The sequence below is a fragment of the Leuciscus leuciscus genome, assembly GCF_965113295.1.
Source record: "Leuciscus leuciscus genome assembly, chromosome: 11".
NCBI lineage: Eukaryota > Metazoa > Chordata > Actinopteri > Cypriniformes > Leuciscidae > Leuciscus > Leuciscus leuciscus.
In genome coordinates, this window is record NC_138735.1 from 17,053,467 (window position 1) to 17,073,505 (window position 20,039).

A 20,039-nucleotide genomic window follows, 5' to 3' on the forward strand; every position below is an offset into this window, starting at 1 on the left:
TGCCGTGGCACGTACATCAACCAACATAATAATTTGTTACATTTATATAGCGCTTTTTCTGAGACCTCAAAGCGCTTTACATAGATGGGGGAATCTCCTCAACCACCACCAATGTGCAGCATCCACTTGGATGATGCGACGGCAGCCATATTGCGCCAGAACGCCCACCACACACCAGCTTACTGGTGGAGAGGAGACAGTGATGAAGCCAGTCAGTATATAATAAAACATTGCCAGATTCACGTTCTTCTGTTTCTGATAAAACTGAACACACTTTTAGCGCCACTCACTGGATATTTTACTTTCAAAGAGTATCACAAAACGTACAATAAGCAACACAATATCATTTTGCAGAAATTTCGCCACAGGCGCGTTTTTCCAATCAAAAAACGTTTGATTGCAATCCAATCGTTTTTTGTTGCTCTATACCAAAATTATGCTAAATATGCAAATACAAAGTAGACTACGACAGAAATTTTGCTGTTTTTTCCCCACTGCTATAAATGCCCATAATATATAGAGTAGGGTACACAGCAATAAAAGGGTGTTACATGACAGTCAAGTATGTAAGCAGATGAAAGTGTAATGAAAAGATAATGAATTCATATTTATAGAACATTTTATCAGATGCAGTTCCCATACAGGAAAATTGGAATCTCTTTTGCACAAAGTTTCTCTTCTTTTGTTTCACTTAAAAAAAAAAAAATCTCCATTTGAATCATCTCAGAGTTAAACAACACTGGGCAACTTGAATTAGAAAGTAAGTGCTGTAATCTTGACACAGACAGAAGTTTATAAAACACAATATTCCTTTCTTCATCCCCTAAATCACCTTGGACATACAACATTTTCTGCAGTCATCTCTAATATTTTTAGCCACGTGAAAAGAAACATGTACAAATAACAAAGAACGAAAGCCACACATCATTGGGGAGTGCATCTGACATACAACATTAAGTTAGAATTGCACATATGCAGCGTGATTTGGATACATGCTCTTGAATTAGCCATGACAGGTAGAAAACCTTGGCTAGGGAACAAGGCTGAAACCGCCAGCTGCCAAAGCTGAAAGTCATCTTTCATCTGCTGTCTAGACAGCCTCAGGCCCTCTTTAGCCGCAGCCAATCGGCTTGCTCATTTTCACAACCAAGGGAGATCTGCGAGACCACGCTGACCCACACTGCACACTTTTATTCCCACCAAGGCCAGACAAGAGATGTGCTCCAAAGCGACTATAAACATGTAAAATGTCAGATCATTCTGTCTTTCCTCCAACATTTATCTTCACAAACTAACCAGAGTACAATGGCATTTCAATTCAATGGATAGTTCATCTAAAAACCCAAACTGAATCTGTATGGTTTTCTTTCTTCTGTGGAATGTACAATTGACTGAAACATTCTTCAAAATATATATTTTTTTGTGACAAACGTTACATTAAACAAACATTAAAAATGTAGTCTTTTTGGCAACTAACTGAAATAGGTTTAAGTTGAACTGGAAGTTAATACAAACTAAAACTTAAAAAATAAATATAAATTGAACCTAAATTATAATAAAATAAATAAATAAAAATAATAATAAAAATGACAAAACATATAACTCAATTGCAATGTTTTTTAACTAAAATTAAAATGACAACAATAGAAGCTAATTCAAAATATTAATAGGAACAATAATAGGCTAATACTAAAATAACTGACCTATACTCTTGGAACCGTAATCAAAATGTAGTTTTTGTACATGTCTGTGATTTTGTACATGTATTTGTGCTTGATGTTGTATTTATGGACAAATTCGTTCTCAGAAGAAGAAAAAAACCCTCTAAGTTTAGGCCTTGGGAGCATTTCATGTTTACTCGTCCCTGCGGCGTTTACATCAGAACCTCTTGTGAAATGTCTGAGGATGGCCACGAAGCCAACTGCCCCCGCGCTTATAAGGTCCTGGCATCAAAGATGGCCATAAATGTCTTATATATATATGAGTGAATATTTTGACTGTGCAGGAATGTAGTATGTTAAAAATAGATATAGTAGCATGGAGATGCATGATCATGTTCCCACACCTCAGCTTTATTTGCTGTGGACTGTTCACCCTCCTAACGTGCAGGTGTTGTTTCTTATATCTGTACAAGATGTTTAATACGTAGCTCGATGTAGTGTCTAGATTAAAGTTATTATGGGGATTCCTCTAACTGCACCAAGGTTGCAGATAGACGTGGCTTTGTATAACACTGTTTACACTTGATCTCAGTTTAAGAGCTCACTTTTGTATGTGCACTTGTCAAACCTGACAATGAGATTCTTTGAAAACCCAGAAAGGCCCATGTGAAAGCATGTATCTAGACAACATGCTGGGAAAACATCTTTTCTGGACCCCTTTTTCCTCGTCTGATCAGAGCGTTTGAGACAGACACTAGTTGCTTTGAATTTATGGAATTATAGTTTAAACTGAACACTATCATAAAAAAAAAAAACATCTTATCCTTTGAATGGCACTTTAATATCCATATTCTTCTTAAAGTCCCCCTATAGTCAATCATTTTATCCCTAAAAAGCTCATCTTTGATCACCAAAATGACATATTTAAGCATTTTTCTTGAAAAAAAATTATTCATGCCTTAAAATAGCTTGAATGTAACTGTACACCCTTGCCTCATTTAGTATACGCGGTTCTATGAATATGCAAATTAGCCCCGTCTCCACTCACTCATGCCAGCTCAGAGATCCACTTGTCACACGTTGACGTGATTGGTTACAAGGTAGTTTGTGATGTCAGGAACACCAGCGATATCAAACCGCGTTTTTGAGACTGTCTTTGGTTCACTGCAGTTTTAAGGAGAAAATACTCAGCAATGGTGTTGACTTATGAATTTGCTCATGGTTTGTCTTAAAGCATATTAAAAACACCACATAGACATATAAACAATATTAAAACCTTGATTTTCACCACAAGGGGACTTTAACAAAATTACAGGACAGTGCAAGAGAAGACATTTTTGCATTTTCCAAAATCAATTATATGCAGTAACATCTAGACAAAAGTTGAGCATGGCCAGAAAACAATGTGAAACATATGGGCATTTCACAACACACGCCTATGACGTGGATGAGCCACTATGTATTGACACTCCACCTTATGTTTACATCTAAATTGATCTCAATAAGAACTGGATGTGCCAGTTTTTGAGAACAAAACTAATGATTTCCATACTGGAAAAGATCACTGAGATAAGTCTGGTCCTTTCGATGACTACAAACAAAAACAAATGATCAGTGACTGTTCGAATCAAATCACCGGTTCAGCGTAGCTCTCAAATTCGAGCCCTGAGGGCAGACGCTGGTTTTGCTAGTCTCGAGGCAGTGGTGTTTTAGTTTCATTCACACACCGATGACTGCTAAGTGATTTTCCTAGACATGCTGTTCCCTGCCAGAGAAGAAACTAAAGCCTTGGGGTGGAGTTCACAGCTGTGAGTCTGTGTCTAAACACATGGGCCGAAAGCACACTGATGAACTCCATGATGTGTAGCCTCTATTGCGTCTAACCCTGTTGGCATCAGTAGGGCTTCCACGAGGCCGCGGAGAGGGATCGCGAGGGGAAACTTGGAATGAGGCAATAAGAAAATAAATGTTTCGTCTGAAAAAAGTGGCCTTCTTCAAAACAGTTCTCTACTCTCAGTCTATCCCTCACAAATGAGAAGTGATTGTTTGTTTGACTGTGTGATCATTAACCGTGGTCTAATTACCTGGGGCAGTGGTGACTGTTGATGTTGTAGATTAGCTTTTGGATTCGATAACATGGGGAGAACACATTTCTTGATGGCTAAGTGAAGTTCCCTTGTCAAAGAAGAATCCTCGGTCGAATAGTGAGACCACAGACATCTATTCTGTTAAATGTGATGGCAGAAGCATGTGTGGTGTGCATTAATGAACATCTGTCCAGGAGTGTGCATCAGTAAAACCAGAGCAGGTGCAGTGAGGTCATAGTAAAGGCTGTTTATTAGTGTCTTCATACTGAATTTGGATTAGCCTGTTGATGTTTTTGATGTAGGGGGAGAGTGAATTTGCTTTGACTGTGGATGTTACCTGACTTGTGGCTTAATGGCACAATTGACAAAGTTTCCTTAATATACTAAAGCTGTGGTATATGTGGGATCATACCTGCCCCCTCAATGCCTCATGTGTACCTGCATGTATGTACTGTATATGTACATGTGTGTATATATTCTTTCAGAGTGGTGTACCAGTCTTGACATATGGAGTAGATCTAACATTGTTTTCCCACAGAGAGCACAGACTGTCTCATAAAAACCAGCAGCTCTCACAACGTACTGTAGTTGTATATTGGTTTAATTTCTCACAATTGTAGCTTGTGAAGGCTATCACTTCCAAGAAAGTTTGGAAACCACTGGCGTTCGTGGGGAGGAGGGGGCTGCTTCTGCGTCACGTTGCTTTAATTTGTCCTCAGGCTGCCAAAGAAAATGATTAAACTGCTGAGGGGGTTTTGCTCTTGGCTCGCCAACTGCTGTGGCACACTATATTGGCTTGACGCTGAACAAGTGCAATCTGTACAATTTAATGAATTATTATAAATAAGACAAAGAAAATAAAGTTGAGAGCAATAGCCCTAAAGTATAAAAACCACTGGACTTCATCCAGCCATTCTTGAATGTCCTAATTACTTGACCATTTAAGACAGTGTAAGACTATTGTTGAATTGTAACTACATACTTTATGGTGCAGCCTAACTGACAGACCTTTATACCAGTTTATAGTCTATAAAAACAAACTCAGCTTTAATATATACACATGCTTTTACATGACGTATTGCATTTGCAAAAGAAGAATAACAAGAATATATGTAATATGCATATGCAGTGCATATGGATGCTAAGCATAATAAGGTAGAAGACACCCAGGGACTGTAACATGACTTGAGTTGTATTATACGACAGTCCTCAAATCTGATTGGTCGAGCAGCACTCCAAGAGTGAGACTTTCACTATTTGTATCACCCCACTTGTCTGTGTTTATTCCAGAAGGACATAGTTTGTGAACTGGTGGTTCGTGAACACTTTTAGGCATACACTCGTGAACGTCCCTAAGCACTTCCCCTCGGGGGAATCCCCACCGCCATTTTTAAGTGTGTTCAACTTCGTCAAGTGGACGAGGGAAGTTTATTTGGAGAGACGCTCGATCCCTCGATTTTGACCGAGTGAGCGAGTCAACTCAACATGTACACTTCGGGCAGAACCATAGACCCCAACACACCATGACTGTGACGTCACAGCAGATCACACTTCATTTACTCCCACCCCACACAACTCTAGTGTGTAATATTGGAGTTATTTTGACATTTAGCCGCATTAAATACTTGTAGTAACCTTAAGCTGACTGTTTTTTTAAACAGTTATTGTTTATTGTATTGTTATCATTATCGTTTGTGTATTTTTTAATCCATTCCAATGTGCTACTTTTCCTTTGTTTTTCTATACACGTGCTAGACGGACGTGTTTGACCGTTGCGCTCAAGCACATGAGTGCCGCGTTTTTCGGAAGCCGTGTCAAGTTAAAAGAATTTTCCACTTTTACATGCAGCGCCGATCATCAATGTCAGTTCCAAAACAGTGAACAAATCAGAAGACCCCAGAGGCGGGGCAGTCATTGCAAGCTTTTGTTCACAGTAGCAAGTTAGCATGGCAACTGTTGTGTCAGAAGATGGGGTGAACCCAGTCAGATCTCTGTCCTGTCATTCTCTGAACAACAACAGTTTTTATCAAGGTCCAGTAAGATAATTTTTTTCCCCCGTCAAAAATATTAGCTATCTATTCTGCTGTTTGGCTATTTTCGTTATTGCATCACGTCTCAAAAGCGCGTCTCGAGACCTTCGAGTTTTGCACTGCACTTTTTAAAAAACCATTCCTTAGCACTGCGTTTTAGACGCAAAGACGCGTTCTGTGTGAACAGCCCCTTAGGGTGTTCCATTAAACACATTGCAAGGGTTCCGCCAGTAGTGGGCATTCATAGCCTGGAAATCCAGACCTAAATCTAAAAGATTAATGGTCTGGCGTCGACTAGTGAAACTCGGCCAGCTCGAGGGGCGGCACCAAGCATGCATTTGAAAATCTCACTGCATGCAATTGGATAACACTACGACCAATCACACCAATAAACCCCATACGCTTAGCTACTAGCGGAGCTAATTGGTAGATTAGACTCTTACCGTATCCGGTCGGCAAAACAGCAAAAACGTCCTTCTTGCAAAGGAACGATTCGAGCGGCGTCTTTTGTTCCTGTTTTAGATAAAAAGCCAAGTCTAACTCGTTCATTGTAGCAGCCAAAGCCGTTTCAAACAACTGGTGTTCATCCATAGCCATCTTGCAATGTTTACTAATGACTTCGACATCACAGCGCTGTCGTCATCTGTTTAGCTCGCCTCTGGCCCGCCTATATCAGATAACCCGATGTGATTGGTGCAGCTCAGATCGAGGGGCATATTTAATGAGCATCATTATTCGACACCAGAGTAACTCGCTGAGCAAATTCAACTTGTGCTCTTGCGAGAACGCTGGATTACCAGGGTAGGGCATTCATGCAACGTAAGCTGATTTATATCCGAGTGAACGAGATGGAGAGATGAAAGCCAGGGAAGGGCATAAAAATAACTTACATGCAGCCCTGTGATACAAATTAGTCACTGAATAATTCACTCAAGTGATTTGTTTAAAAAAAGCTGAATAATGCAATAACAAATTAAGTGATAAATAAATTCCTGATCATTTTTCCTTATTAGTTGTAGGGTGGTAAGTTGTAACAACAGCAGCACTCTTTGTTCTTGATAAATAATTGACAATTTAGGGATACATTGTAGATTTCTAAATGACTGTAATTTGAAGTAAATGAATATGGGGCTGTCCAGCACTAACAGTTTTAGATTTTTAAACTAAATTAATTACAACACTCCCTGGTTTAATACTCATATATTTGTAAATTTGGAGATTTTTATTGGCCATTGCAATGGACTAAGCTGCATTTTGGGGTCACGGGAATATTCACTTGCTTATCTTGTGTTTTCTTTTCTACTCACGCCAGCTGTGCAAACTAAAAGCAGATGTTTTGATTAAGCTTGCTTGGATCTGCCAGGAAATGGATAAAAGAAACGCAGTATTACGTCTCAGATGATGTCACGCTTCAGGTGACTGATGGGGCGGAACCCCGCGCACCTTCAAAGCCGGAATACTTCCTGAACCGGTACCTCAGCCGTATAAAAACCCGCAGCGCGTCTGAGCAGGGAGAGGGAGAGAGAAAGAGCTCGCAGAGTTCACAAAGACTTAAAACAAAGCTGCTACTGGACAGATTCAGTCAAATAGGCGACGTGTGTATATCCACAGGCTGCTCTAAAATCTCTGAGAAGGTAGGGACATTTGTGTTTACAAGATATCTTTTATTTAATTAGATTGTGTGTTAAATTGTTGTGTAACGTGTAGACAAATGTCCGCATGCTCAATGTTGAACGAATAGCTCATTTGAAAGCATTTTATTTCTATTAGTGCAAATTTAGTGTCAAAAACTTTTTGTAAAATTAAAACAAATTAATATGAAATTGATGTAATCAGCTATATATATATATTTTTCTTTTATCCATTTCCTGGCAGATCCAAGATATATATATATATATATATATATATATATATATATATATATATATATATATATATATAAAACCAGATTTTGTTTTTCTGATACTAGTATTGACACTGTTACTATAATTTACTTCACTTTTACTATTATTTACTTCACTTTTACAACCAATATTAATTAAATTCTGAATTCTGAAAACTAATACATTTGAATAGAAATTATTCTGTCAAGTTAGAAGAAAAGATGTTATATTGATGAGCATGTTTTTTTTTTTTTCAGTATTGTCTCTATGGTACAGTGAAGGTTAATTGACATTATAGGTTTTAATGCGTTCTCTAATAAATGGGAATCATTTATGTTTCACAGGCAGATTCTGCAAAAGGAATAGCAACCTCTCACCACATCTCAGCCATCAATCATGAATGAAATTCGTTTAGCTATCGACATTCTGCTCTTGTGTATATCCTGTGGAGCAAGTGCACTGGCAGCCTTCAATCCCACTGCATCTTCATCTCTGCCAGCAACCAATTTCACTGATATTGAATATCTCACTGAGGCCGCAAACCTTCCCAAAACCAGACGGAAACGTTATATTTCCCAGAACGATATGGTCACTATTCTTGATTACCATAATAAAGTCAGAGGGAAAGTTTTCCCCCCAGCTTCAAACATGGAATATATGGTAAGTCACTTATAATAATTACCAATTAAAAAAATGAGTAGCCTGTGATACAATCAGGAACTATTTGAAGAAAAAAAAAGTTCTGCTTGTTTGAACTTTTGGTCTGCACCCTCACGGCAGTTCATCGGGTTCAGTTGTTTTATTTATTTAATTGTATAATTACCTGGCATTTTGCCTGGAAAGCACATTGCTGCTGTTGTAGCTGGCCACGTGAACGTTGCACATGTTACTGCACTCATCACAGGATACAGGAATGACAAACTTCTCTGTGTCCTTTTGGCACCAGCAGCTGTTGAGCAGATTTAATTGGCTCAGACCACCAGAGTAGATCCTCTCCAGCGTTATCAATGTGTTAAAACTACAGCCAAGCACTGAAATACTTTCAAAAGTGCACAGTCATGGGAAATGCTGTATTAGATATGTTTCAATGGATCTAAATGTATTGTTTGAACTCATTCTCTGATTTTACCATGATTAAAGGGGTAAAGATTATGAAATGGTCTACTGTGTTAAATAGTTTAACCACATTTTCCAGCATAAAATGTACATCCGTGGTTAATGACTTAAATCACTCAGGAATCAATCAAATGTGTTAATATTTGGGGCAATTTTGCTTTTAAGCTTCATTTTATGGGCAGAATTTGTACATCATGCTCCCTTAAAAAAACATTATGATGCAATGAATAATTAAATTTATTTTAGAAGACTGATGAAAGTGTATTTCATGTCTCAGGTCTGGGACGACACTCTTGCAAAATCGGCTGAGCAGTGGGCGTCTACATGCATTTGGGAGCACGGTCCTCGCAATCTTCTTCGATTTCTGGGTCAGAACCTTTCAGTTCGAACAGGAAGGTATGCATCTCCACCCTCAGTCCCAGTTTGTGATCAGTGATGTTTATTGTACCAATGGACGTTTAGGCTTGAAAGACCAAGCTAAGCATTTCATCAAAACATAATGAGATTTAGTGGTATGTTTGGATTGTTTACAGGTACAGATCCATTCTGCAGCTGGTGAAGCCCTGGCACGATGAAGTGAAGGACTATTCTTTTCCCTATCCTCGAGACTGCAATCCCAGATGTCCTCTTAAGTGTTATGGGCCAATGTGCACTCATTATACACAAGTGAGTTGATTTAAGATGGTCTTTGTGTAATGAATTTCTTCAGGTATACTACCGTTCACAGTTTGGAGTCAGTAAAATGTATTTAATCTGAAAGAAATGAATACTTTTATTTAGCAAGGATGCATTAAATTGATCAAAAGTGACAGTGACAGTAAAGACATTTGAAATGTAACAAAATATTTCTATTTCAAATAAATATCACGACTTCCTCAAAAATATTAAGCAGCACAACTGTTTTAAACATTGATAATAACAGAAAGTGCTTCTTGAGCACCAAATCAGCAGAATAAAATGATTTCTGAAGGATCATGTGACACTGAAGACTGGAGTAATGGCTGCTGAGAATTCTAAATATTTTAAAATGTATTTTAAAAAAGAATACGGTAATTTCATTATAATGCTGTTTTTACTGTATTTTTGATCAAATAAATGCAGCCTTGGTGAGCATGAGAGACTTCTTTTAAAAACATCTTACTGACCACAAACTTTTGAACATCAGTGTTTATCATTTTCATTTGACCATTTCTCACTTGTTGCTTACGTTTTACCAGATGGTGTGGGCAACCTCGAATAAAGTAGGATGTGCCATCCACACTTGCCATAATATGAATGTTTGGGGTTCAGTATGGAAGAGGGCAACATACTTGGTGTGCAACTATTCTCCAAAGTAAGTATATGTTTTCTGTTCTGTAGCTTAACTGCAGACTCCAGAACACTTTTCACTAACATAATTAGGCTAAGCTAGCAATTTGGCACTCCTCTGTTAAAAACATTTTTTGACATGGACATCCAGGGGGCTTTCTGGTTCAAAGACTTAGACGACCTCTCACATTCCTGCTGCATGTGGAATTTTAGCAGAATTCTGCCTCTAATTCCAGAATCAAAGCACCATGATCTTGTGTGGCTGGCAACTTGTGACTGACATGTGACCTCGTTCTTTCAGTCTAATTGGGCAGCGCACTTGAAAAAATTCTTAGGCTACTGCAGAGCAAGTTATTTTTAAACTCTTGTAAAGACCCGACTTACTATCTGAGAACTAGTTAAAGTAGATCCGGATTGATTTAAAGCATGTCTTCTCATGGAATCAAAATAGAAACGCAGTTAAAATGGGAATATGAAATCTAGTTGTTGTATGCTTCATGTCAAAGCTAATTTCAAACAGTTAAGTTTAATATATCTCACTGGTCAATGTTGATACTATTGTTGTTTACAGGGGGAACTGGATTGGTGAGGCCCCGTATAAAGTAGGTGTTCCTTGTTCCACGTGCCCTCCGAGCTATGGAGGATCATGCAGTAACAACATGTGCTTTCCTGCTGTGAACTCAAATTACCTGCACTGGTTCAAATGAACACACAGACAGAATGCACATGCCCCATTACAGAGACACTGTCCCTCATGGGAATTTGCACAACATTCCTGCATCACCCTGTTTTTTTAATATTATGGGCCATATAGGACCGTGGGTTGCAAGGCAGCAAGTTTTTAAAGACATGTACATAACTTATTTTTCAGTGTTTATACCATTATATTGTTTTGTGTATGTACCCATTTATAGGAAACTTATTTATAGTTTATTTCCTGAGAGGGACTCTACTGTGATCTGTCAAGTCAGGATTGGTGCTTACAGTACTCAACCGTAACTGTATTCAGAGATCACGAGGTGCAGTTGCCAAAATTCCCATCAGGCCTTGTTAGCAAGTCTAACATTGTGCGTTGTCTGTAGTCCCAGACTGTTCCTAAATGGATAATTCACCCAAAAATGAACATTCTGTCATAATTTACTCACCCTCATGTCGTTTTAAACTCTGTGGAAGACAAAAGAAGACATTTTAGAAGAATTTTTCAGCTGTTTTTGTCTATTATGGAAGTCTTGGACCCCATTGACTTTTCTTGTATGGACAGAAACTGCTGAAACATTCTTCTAAATATCATCCCACAGATGATATTCAGTTATGATTTACTCATCCTCATGTCGTTCCAGACCTGTATGACTTACTTACTTCTAAAAGAAAGGAAAAGAATGTTGCTAATGCTGAAGCTGTTTGGTTTCTGACATTCTTCAAAGTATCTTCTATGTTCAACCAAAGAAACAATGTTTGTAACAACATGGGGATGAGTAAATAATGACAGAATTGTCATTTTAGGGTGAACTATCCCTTTAAGTCATATGATGTCATGTCTATTAACCCTGGTGGTTGACTTTTGGTGCTTCAGAAGAAATGTTAAGCTAGTTTTTCTTGAACTGGGCTCAGACGATAGAACTTCACTGGTTTGAATATACTCACTGGCATCCTTAGTAATGCTTTGCTTTGGGTCTTCCCTCTTGGAAGGTTTCCACATGCTTAAAGCTTACAAGCGTGTGCTTGGGGCTTAGAAATCGTGGATTAGGCATCATTTGGAAAAACCTCTGCATTTTGCAATCCCAGAAAGAGCATTTAGTGAGATGGCTAATCATGCTGTACCCACATGAAATGTTGAGGCGGACCTTTAAGTGCACCTTATAATGTTTTTTAAATGTATTTGTATTGAAGACTGTCATTATTTGTGATTTTTACCAGTTGTACATACATGTATTATGAATTCAGCAGTACAGTCTCTACAATGCATGCATAATAGTGGCACGTTATTGCATTGTATTGCACTGTGTTGATTTCACTTGTTTCTTTTTTGTTTTTTTTTAACTGCATCACACAAGCACTTGGGGAAATCTATCAGGCACTGCTCTGCATATGGAGGGGATATAAAGGGCTATTTATCCCTTCCCCTCCATAGATTCATAATGTTCAACATGACATTGTTTATAGAAATGGTATTTTCTGGTAAATTTAGTTCTGTAAAATATAATTTTTAATGATGTCATAGACTGCATCTTTTCATTGTGTTAATGTGTCTTTGTAAACCTCTGAAAAGTAGTTATGGAGCTGGATTAAATGACCATAATGTACATTTGTGTATTTGCACCTATTGTGGCAGTAACAATTTATTTATCATCTGAAATAAGCTGTACATAACCTTTTTTATACAAATCTCTTTTTTTTAATATAAATTTTGTTATTTAAACCTGTCATTTTGTGCCTCATTGCAAAGCAAAACCATTCAAAGGTTTGGGGTCAGTACGATTTTAAGAAACTAATAAAAAATGTTTTCAGCATGGACACATTAAATTGATTAAAAGTGGCATTAAAATTAAACTGCAACTGTTTTCAAAATTGATAATAAGAAATGTTTCTTGAGCAGCAAATCAGTAATGATGCTGAAAATTCAGTTTTGCCATCACTGGAATAAATAAAATTACAAATATATGAAAATAGTAAACGGTGTTTTAAAATTGTAATAATATTCACAGTATTACTGATTTATTGTGTTTTTGATCAAATGCAGCTTTGATGAGCATAAGAAACTTTTTTCAAAAACATTAAAAGATCTGATCTGAAGGGCAGCTCTCAAATAACACCCATTACAACAGATTTGATGGTGAGAGTTTTGGATCAAGATTATATGTTGAAAGAGACATCACCAGTGCTGGATGAGGGTTGAAATGATTTTGGACATTGCCCACAAGCAAAAACAAATACATTCAAACCAGAAAAATCTATTTTTATTTGAAGTATGTGTTTCATAGAAGTAGGCTATAAACAAAACAAGAGCTGATAGTGATTATGGGATCTTTTGAACTCTTTCTCATCCCTGTTTCTTTTGGTGCTCCGTTTACAATTTCACTAAGCACTGTAAGTGTAAGACCTCTTCCTTGATATGAAAAGGTTACAAGTGTATCTTAATAAGAAAACCTTGACTTTGGCCTAGCTGATTCCCGTCTTCTAGACAAACAATATGTATATGATCTTAGTAAGAGGGGCCCTCAGTTCTGTAAAGGAGCGAATGAAACCGATGAACTCTGTGAAAGCTACAGGCTCCACCTCATGCACTCATTTGGGAACGGGTGGGGCGAGCAGGCAGACAGACTCTCACCGCTACCAAATTCAGCAGATTTGGAAGAAGTATGCAGATATCACAGGGAAATATGATGCCATAAATGTTTTGATCTATTGGACAGACACAGCTGTTCCTGTACAGACTTCCAGCTGTAAGAAGAGGCGGAATCCTGCCAATGCCGTACAAAGAATAACAGTCCATCATACTTAAAAAAAGAAAAAAGAAAAAAAAGAACGCATGGTATGCAGTAGCTGTGAAAAAAATATGCCAAAACATTAAAAAGGTAGTGTTTCACAGGAAGGATGAAGTGGGTGTACAGTAATTCTGAATGGCTATGTCAGCTTAAAAAAATTGACTCTATTTGCTACCTTTCTTACTGGTTTTACTGCACGATTCATCTGTCCATATTATTCAAAATAAAAATGTGTTAATCTTCATAATCTTTAATCAAAATGTAATAACTTGCACTTCCTCTCAAACAACTTTCCTTTCCCACTAACGTCAATCTGACGACATGGACAGGGAAATTATCCAAATGTGTCATCCGCTTATCTCCAACTACCTGTCTGCAGTGACGGCAACTAGTGTGGCAAAACAGAAATGGTGGCAAAGTCCATTTTCACCCCAAAACTCTGATCCCCTTCCTTTACCTACACGCTGCCATTTTGGTTGTTGCTCTTAGTCTTTATTTCACATATACAACAATGCTAAATAGGTCCCTTACATGCAATCTGCATGCAGTCACATCATTACTGCATGGCATAAGCTGATTGGCCTCTGGTCATCCTGCAGCCAATAAGATTGCTTGCTCAACATTTAAAAAATGAAATGCACCCTCTTAAGATAAGTGAATGGTATTTTATTGTTCCAAATCACTAAACAATGTTGCATGGTCTGCAATGCATTTATCAATTAATAAATGAAGCAAACACACACGTTCAAAATCATATTTAGTGTTATACGTGTTGTGCAAGGAATGAATAATTAAGCATACAAGCAAGCAAGAGAATATGCTTTAGTCAACAACAGCAGTAAATACATGTTTAAAATCATTTTTGATGTATTGCAAGTTGCAAATGAGGCAAAAAATAAATAATTTAGTATATAAGCAAAGCCATGAGAGCATGCATTTTGAGTCAACATTAATAACAGCAGTAGCGGGAAGACAACTTTGTTGTGAGGTTACAGGAAAGCATAGCTTGCATGAGAATACATTTGAACTGAAATGAGGTATTTTTCATTAAAATTGAATGTGAAGGTTTGCATGTTACCCTGTAGTTTGCTGTTTGTCACATGACCATACTTTTGGATAGGCTGTTCAGACAGCAAAATATAAATAATGCATGTACTGTAGCATGAACTCTTGCTCAGGTGGTTGTTGGGGGTTATTTTCTCCATCTCTCTCAGCTTGCAACATAATCATTTGCTTAAGTCAATATAGTGCGTGTTCTGATTTGGTAAGTTAGAGCCATATTGACATCCAGGTACACATTGCTAAAATCAGGAGTAGGCTAAATAATTCTGGGGTTCTCAAGCCCAGATACAGACAGATCAAGTCACTAGATCTTAAGCCATTTGGCTTATGGTTCTCATGGCTCTTTGGAGCAGCAACATACTGTATGTTTTGGTGATATATCTGCTTGTGTTGAAGGGCTGTAGTGTCCTATTGTCTAATGCAGCAGCGTGTTTTACATGCATGTGTATTGTCATTCTTCTTTGTTCCTGCTGTATGACACAATGAGAGCATTTCGTGTCAATTATGGCGAAAAAAAATTAACAAAATTCTAGCTCTGAAAACAGCTAACATAAAGCAAAAAATAAGGAATAAATATTTAAAGGTGCATTGCGCAAGTCTCTGAGTTTTTGCAGAACTATGCCCCCTCTGGCGGCAAGCGAAACTGCAGCCAGAAGTGTGCACGCTCACGGACAAAAGTTTTCTTTTTTTTTATCTTACGTGGAGTTTGCGTTGGTGTTTGAAATGAACTACAAGCCGGTCTCTTAGAATCCATCTTCTACGGAGAATGGCGGCGAATACACAAACCTGCCAGACAGCCAGGTGAGCGTACCGTGAACGCGCATGACGTCACGTCCAGTCTAAAATTCCGGCCCGAATCCCTCTTATTTATTTTACTTTACAGGATTATAGAGACAATCTCAGTGATCAGAGAAGGGCTCATTCAGCCCATCAGGCAATTGTTTAAGCATGTATGGGTTAGAAAACGGGTATTTTTAACATGAAAAGTTGCTTAATGCACCTTTAAACTTAAGATCTGATGTTAAAGTTTGTTTGTAGGACATGCCACCATCTTGTAAGCGACTTGAAATGCTGTGTTTCACTGAAGTCAGAGTTGATCGATCTGCTTCAAGTACACAAGTCAGATGTACGACTCCAGATGGGTTTTTTTCCAAGTAGGAGGTCGGAAAAATCAGAATTTTGAGTTGTTTGGAATGCAGCATAAGACCTGCCACACATGACACGGATCTGACATGCATGCTATTTTCTCCCTACTCTTTACGGTCATTTACAGCTTTAACAGATTTAAGCCTGCTTTCACTAGACTACTCGCAAAACCGGGTATTTTGACAATTCTATGTTTTGTGCATTCAAACAGGTGTGAATATATAATAGTTAAAACCTGTGCGAGTTACAAGATTCATTGTGTACTTGTTTGTATCTAACATAAATTCGTAATACATTTTTACTACAATAACATTGTCCATTATAGACCAACCTAAATTTGTGTCACAAAATTCTGATCTCAAAATGTATGCAAAACTGTAAAATGTAACTGAACTAAACAATAAACTACTTTTTTGTGTGTTTATATAATAGGGTCTAATTAAACTCTACATAGGACAATCAGTCTGGGGATAGGGTGGATTGAATGGATGGGTCTAACTGAAAATCCATTTTCACTTGGAAATACTTCACGGAAGTTAAATATATTGTGAACAGGGTTTGACATTGACTTAATTTAATTTATTCCATTATTTTTAACTATATAACTCGTTATTAATCAAAGGTTCTGTTGAATAAATTTCTAATCTGATTTTACACTTGCTTCATTGTTTCATGCCTCATTACGTTTATACAATGCAGCTCTGTTTTGCTCTCAGGTCAAAATGACAAATAGTATGCATTGTAAAGTCCAGCTCAAGTGGTAATGTTTCATGTCTTTAAACAATGAGTCATGGACCCAAGACTGTAGCTGCAATAAAAATACCCCACCTGTGTGAATTACAAGATTTACTGCGCACTTGTCTGTATCCAACTAAATCTATTTGACATTATTATTTGGGTCACAAAATTCTGATCTCATATCTTCATATCAATGCAAAACTGAATTTTAAAATGACATTTTTTTTAATTTTTTTTATGAAATACAGAAACATTATGGCTTTAACTTTCATCATGATTCATCATAAGAGAATGTGAGCTTTAAGCAATTTTTTGCAAGCATGCCCTCAAACTCTTTCAGCTAAACATCAGGTGAATGTGGCTCATGCTGACGGCAGACCAGAAGAAAGATCCAGTGTGTCTGGCTTGAGACTATGGATGACAGACCAACAACCTGCTGATGAAAACTTGGCTCCCGCTCGTTTTCTTTCATGTCTTCCGGGAGCCATCGCAGATAGCATTTTTTAATCCTTTTAATGCTTTTTCTCCTTCACTCTCTGTCTTCGCAATTCCCTCTGAGGAACCAACAACAAATCTGTTCATTCGACCGCCGCCCCGCCTCTCCCTCTCTCAGCGCCTCCTTCCTCTCATCTGAGGTGGCTAAGTTCAGACTGGCCTCCACTGTCCTTGGCCTTTCCTCTTAAACACTGTCCCCACTTTCCATGATTCTCAAGAAAAAAAACAGCTGTTAATCATAATGGAGCTTTAAGCTTTCATAATGCTTGCCAAATACTGCTTGGAAGAAAGCTTGTACATTCATTTATGGACGCTATCAAAACTCACCTTTTAATTCTTGGGGGGGGGGAGGGGGACGTGGTGAAATAGAGGGTGACCGAGTCTGTGGAGTAACATCCTGCATCTGGTGCTCTCCACAGCTAGATCTGGTCTGCTGCAAAAGCAACAGAATGGACTGTAAACATCCCCTGTGCAATGCCAATCCATCTCTCCAAATGCAGATGTTGCAAAGAGCTAAAGGTGTTAAAGGGACAGTTCACCAAAATATGAACATTTCTCACTCATTTCTGATTCTAAACCTGTATGACTTTACTTCTTCTGTTGAACACAAAAGATATTTTGAAAAATGACTTTTATTTTAATGACAAAAACAGTTGAAACATTTTCTAAATATCATCTTTTAACTTACATTATTCTACATATCACATACCTTTCATCAATGTTATTGTTAAAATGGTCTTTGTTACAATGATTCACTTTCAAACTAACAACAATCAATACTGTATTTAAAGTATCAAATTATAGCAGTTTCCTCTCAAACTGAAGCAAAATGTTGAAGTTAGAGATGAAAACATACAAGATATTACTTTACATTAAGGTCTTTTTGGTTAACATTTGTTAATGCATTAACTAACCTTAACTAACAATGAGCGATATATTTCTGTCATGACAACGGACATGTGTTTGGCATGTTAATGGATTTGACAATGTTGATATGCCTTGGTGGAATAGATCTGCTATGCTGCTGCTGCTGCTGCAGGGCAAGTATGGGAGTTGCCAATACATACACGACACGCTGCTGTGAGCAACTAAGACATGCTGCTGCTGTACAATAGGCTATAGTATACCTGAATTACCTATAGCAGATACAGGTGGAGCTGGGGAAGGTGGGAGATTTCTGAAAGCGAGCTGCAACTGAAACAGCAAATCCCGACCAAGTATTTGAAGGTTGAGCTACTGATGTGTGAACAGCATATATGTGTATTTACCCTTAAGTCATTCTGGGAATGTTAAGGTACACTCAAAAAAAAATAACTCTTTGAATGAACATAAATAAATCATGGAAAAGGATTTCCACATGATTAACTTGCTTTATTTCAGAATTATGCCATTCTGTTATTCCAATTTAATGTACTTACGTTGGGTCAACTTAATTTATTAAGGTTGATTCAACGTATTTACTATGGTTGGGCACAGCTTAATTTAACAGTGTCAGCCCAACTAATTTGCAATGTTTTGGACCAACTAATTTACTTAATTAAATATAGTTGAATCCAACTTATTTAATATTTAATTCATTTTAGTGACACATAATTAAATTGATAGACTATAAATAGCTATCAACTAGCAGAACACATACGCTGTAAAAAAAAATTACATCCCCAAGTCAAAACATTTCTAGTGACTGATAACATCTACATTTTTCAATTAGTCTGACGTATTATTTCTCATTGAGCCAATGTTAACAGACTATTGCAACAAGAATTGCACTTGGGCCAATTTAACAATTTTGATGTGACCAGTCACTAGAACATTTTGACTTGGAGAGGTTAGACATTTTTACAGTGTACTAGCATATTAAATGCTAAGATTTACATGTTCCTTCAACCAAAGCATTTGAAAGTAACTGAATCAGTCCACAGCCAAACAAAATGCTCCACTCTTCTCCACAATGGTAACCCACTGTAATTTAAATGGTTCTAATAATTCCAATTTAATTGAACATTAAACACAATTACACACAAAAGTCTTCCACTTTTCTCATTTTCTCAAAAACCCCCCCCCCATAAAATAACACTTAAAGCTACACTATGTAATTTTTTTAGTTGATTCTTAGCAAAAAACACTTAGTTCTTTCAAAAATATATGTGCTCATTAATGTATATTTACTTCTTTCAAGTAATAAAGTATTCTCGTAAGTTTATAATATGCCATTGAAAGTACATACGGGTGAGGGGTTCGAATGCCGGTCGCCATGTTGCCCCTCCATCTTGAAACTACATTAGCCAAAGAGGGACATACCTGTAAATTCAAGCTTCGCCTTTCGCACTTTACACTCAGTGACACAGAGACGAATGCGAGTAGGGAGATTACTCGCGACCAGGGCCTGAAGTTTAAAACTTTAAAAATCCAGCCGCCACAGTGACTTTTTACCAGCCAGTTTTTTTTTGGCCTCATAAAAGGTGAAAAAAAAGAATTGCACAAACATTTGTTCTTTAACTTGTAAGAATATCTGCTACACATTTAAGTGCTGTCAAGTTATTAACGAGATGAGATCCATACAAGTAATAATAACTCTTAGAATACAGATATAGACCAGCTCGTAAACAAATCACACGCGGCTGTGTTGATGGCTGGGCAGCTGTTAGTTACAGCGTTCAGGAACCGTTAAGCAGAACTAAATTAATATTGTTATAACTGGTAAAGTTACCGGGTAGGCTACCAGACATTTTCTCACCGGTTCCCAACTCCCAACATCTGTGCAACTGTCATTGTAATGTAGCCTATGTCAGCGTTGCATTATCTCATCTCATCTCACCAACAGTTTAATACTTAACTCACACATTCAAACGTAGTCAGAGAAGGGCCTCATCTTTCTCTCCGATCACATATAGGCTAACGTTACGTTCCGAAACACTCAAACTGCGCTGCTTTCACAGATGCTTTCTTTACTCCAGTAATGTGCCTGCCGCCACATTTTTTAGCTAAAATCCAACGAAATAGCTGACTTCGTTTAAATGTCAAAGAA

General features: G+C 37.6%; 1 protein-coding gene across 1 annotated transcript; it reads left to right on the top strand.

The window, feature by feature from the left end:
• The first annotated feature begins 7,276 nt into the window (after nt 1-7,276).
• pi15a (peptidase inhibitor 15a) lies at nt 7,277-12,708 on the top strand. Its single transcript, XM_082183769.1, has 6 exons — nt 7,277-7,412; nt 8,006-8,321; nt 9,055-9,173; nt 9,311-9,443; nt 9,995-10,110; nt 10,657-12,708. Exons 2-6 carry the CDS (start codon nt 8,058-8,060, stop codon nt 10,790-10,792), a joined length of 768 nt encoding a protein of 255 aa, XP_082039895.1. The 5' UTR covers nt 7,277-7,412; nt 8,006-8,057; the 3' UTR covers nt 10,793-12,708.
• Nucleotides 12,709-20,039: the final 7,331 nt, after the last annotated feature.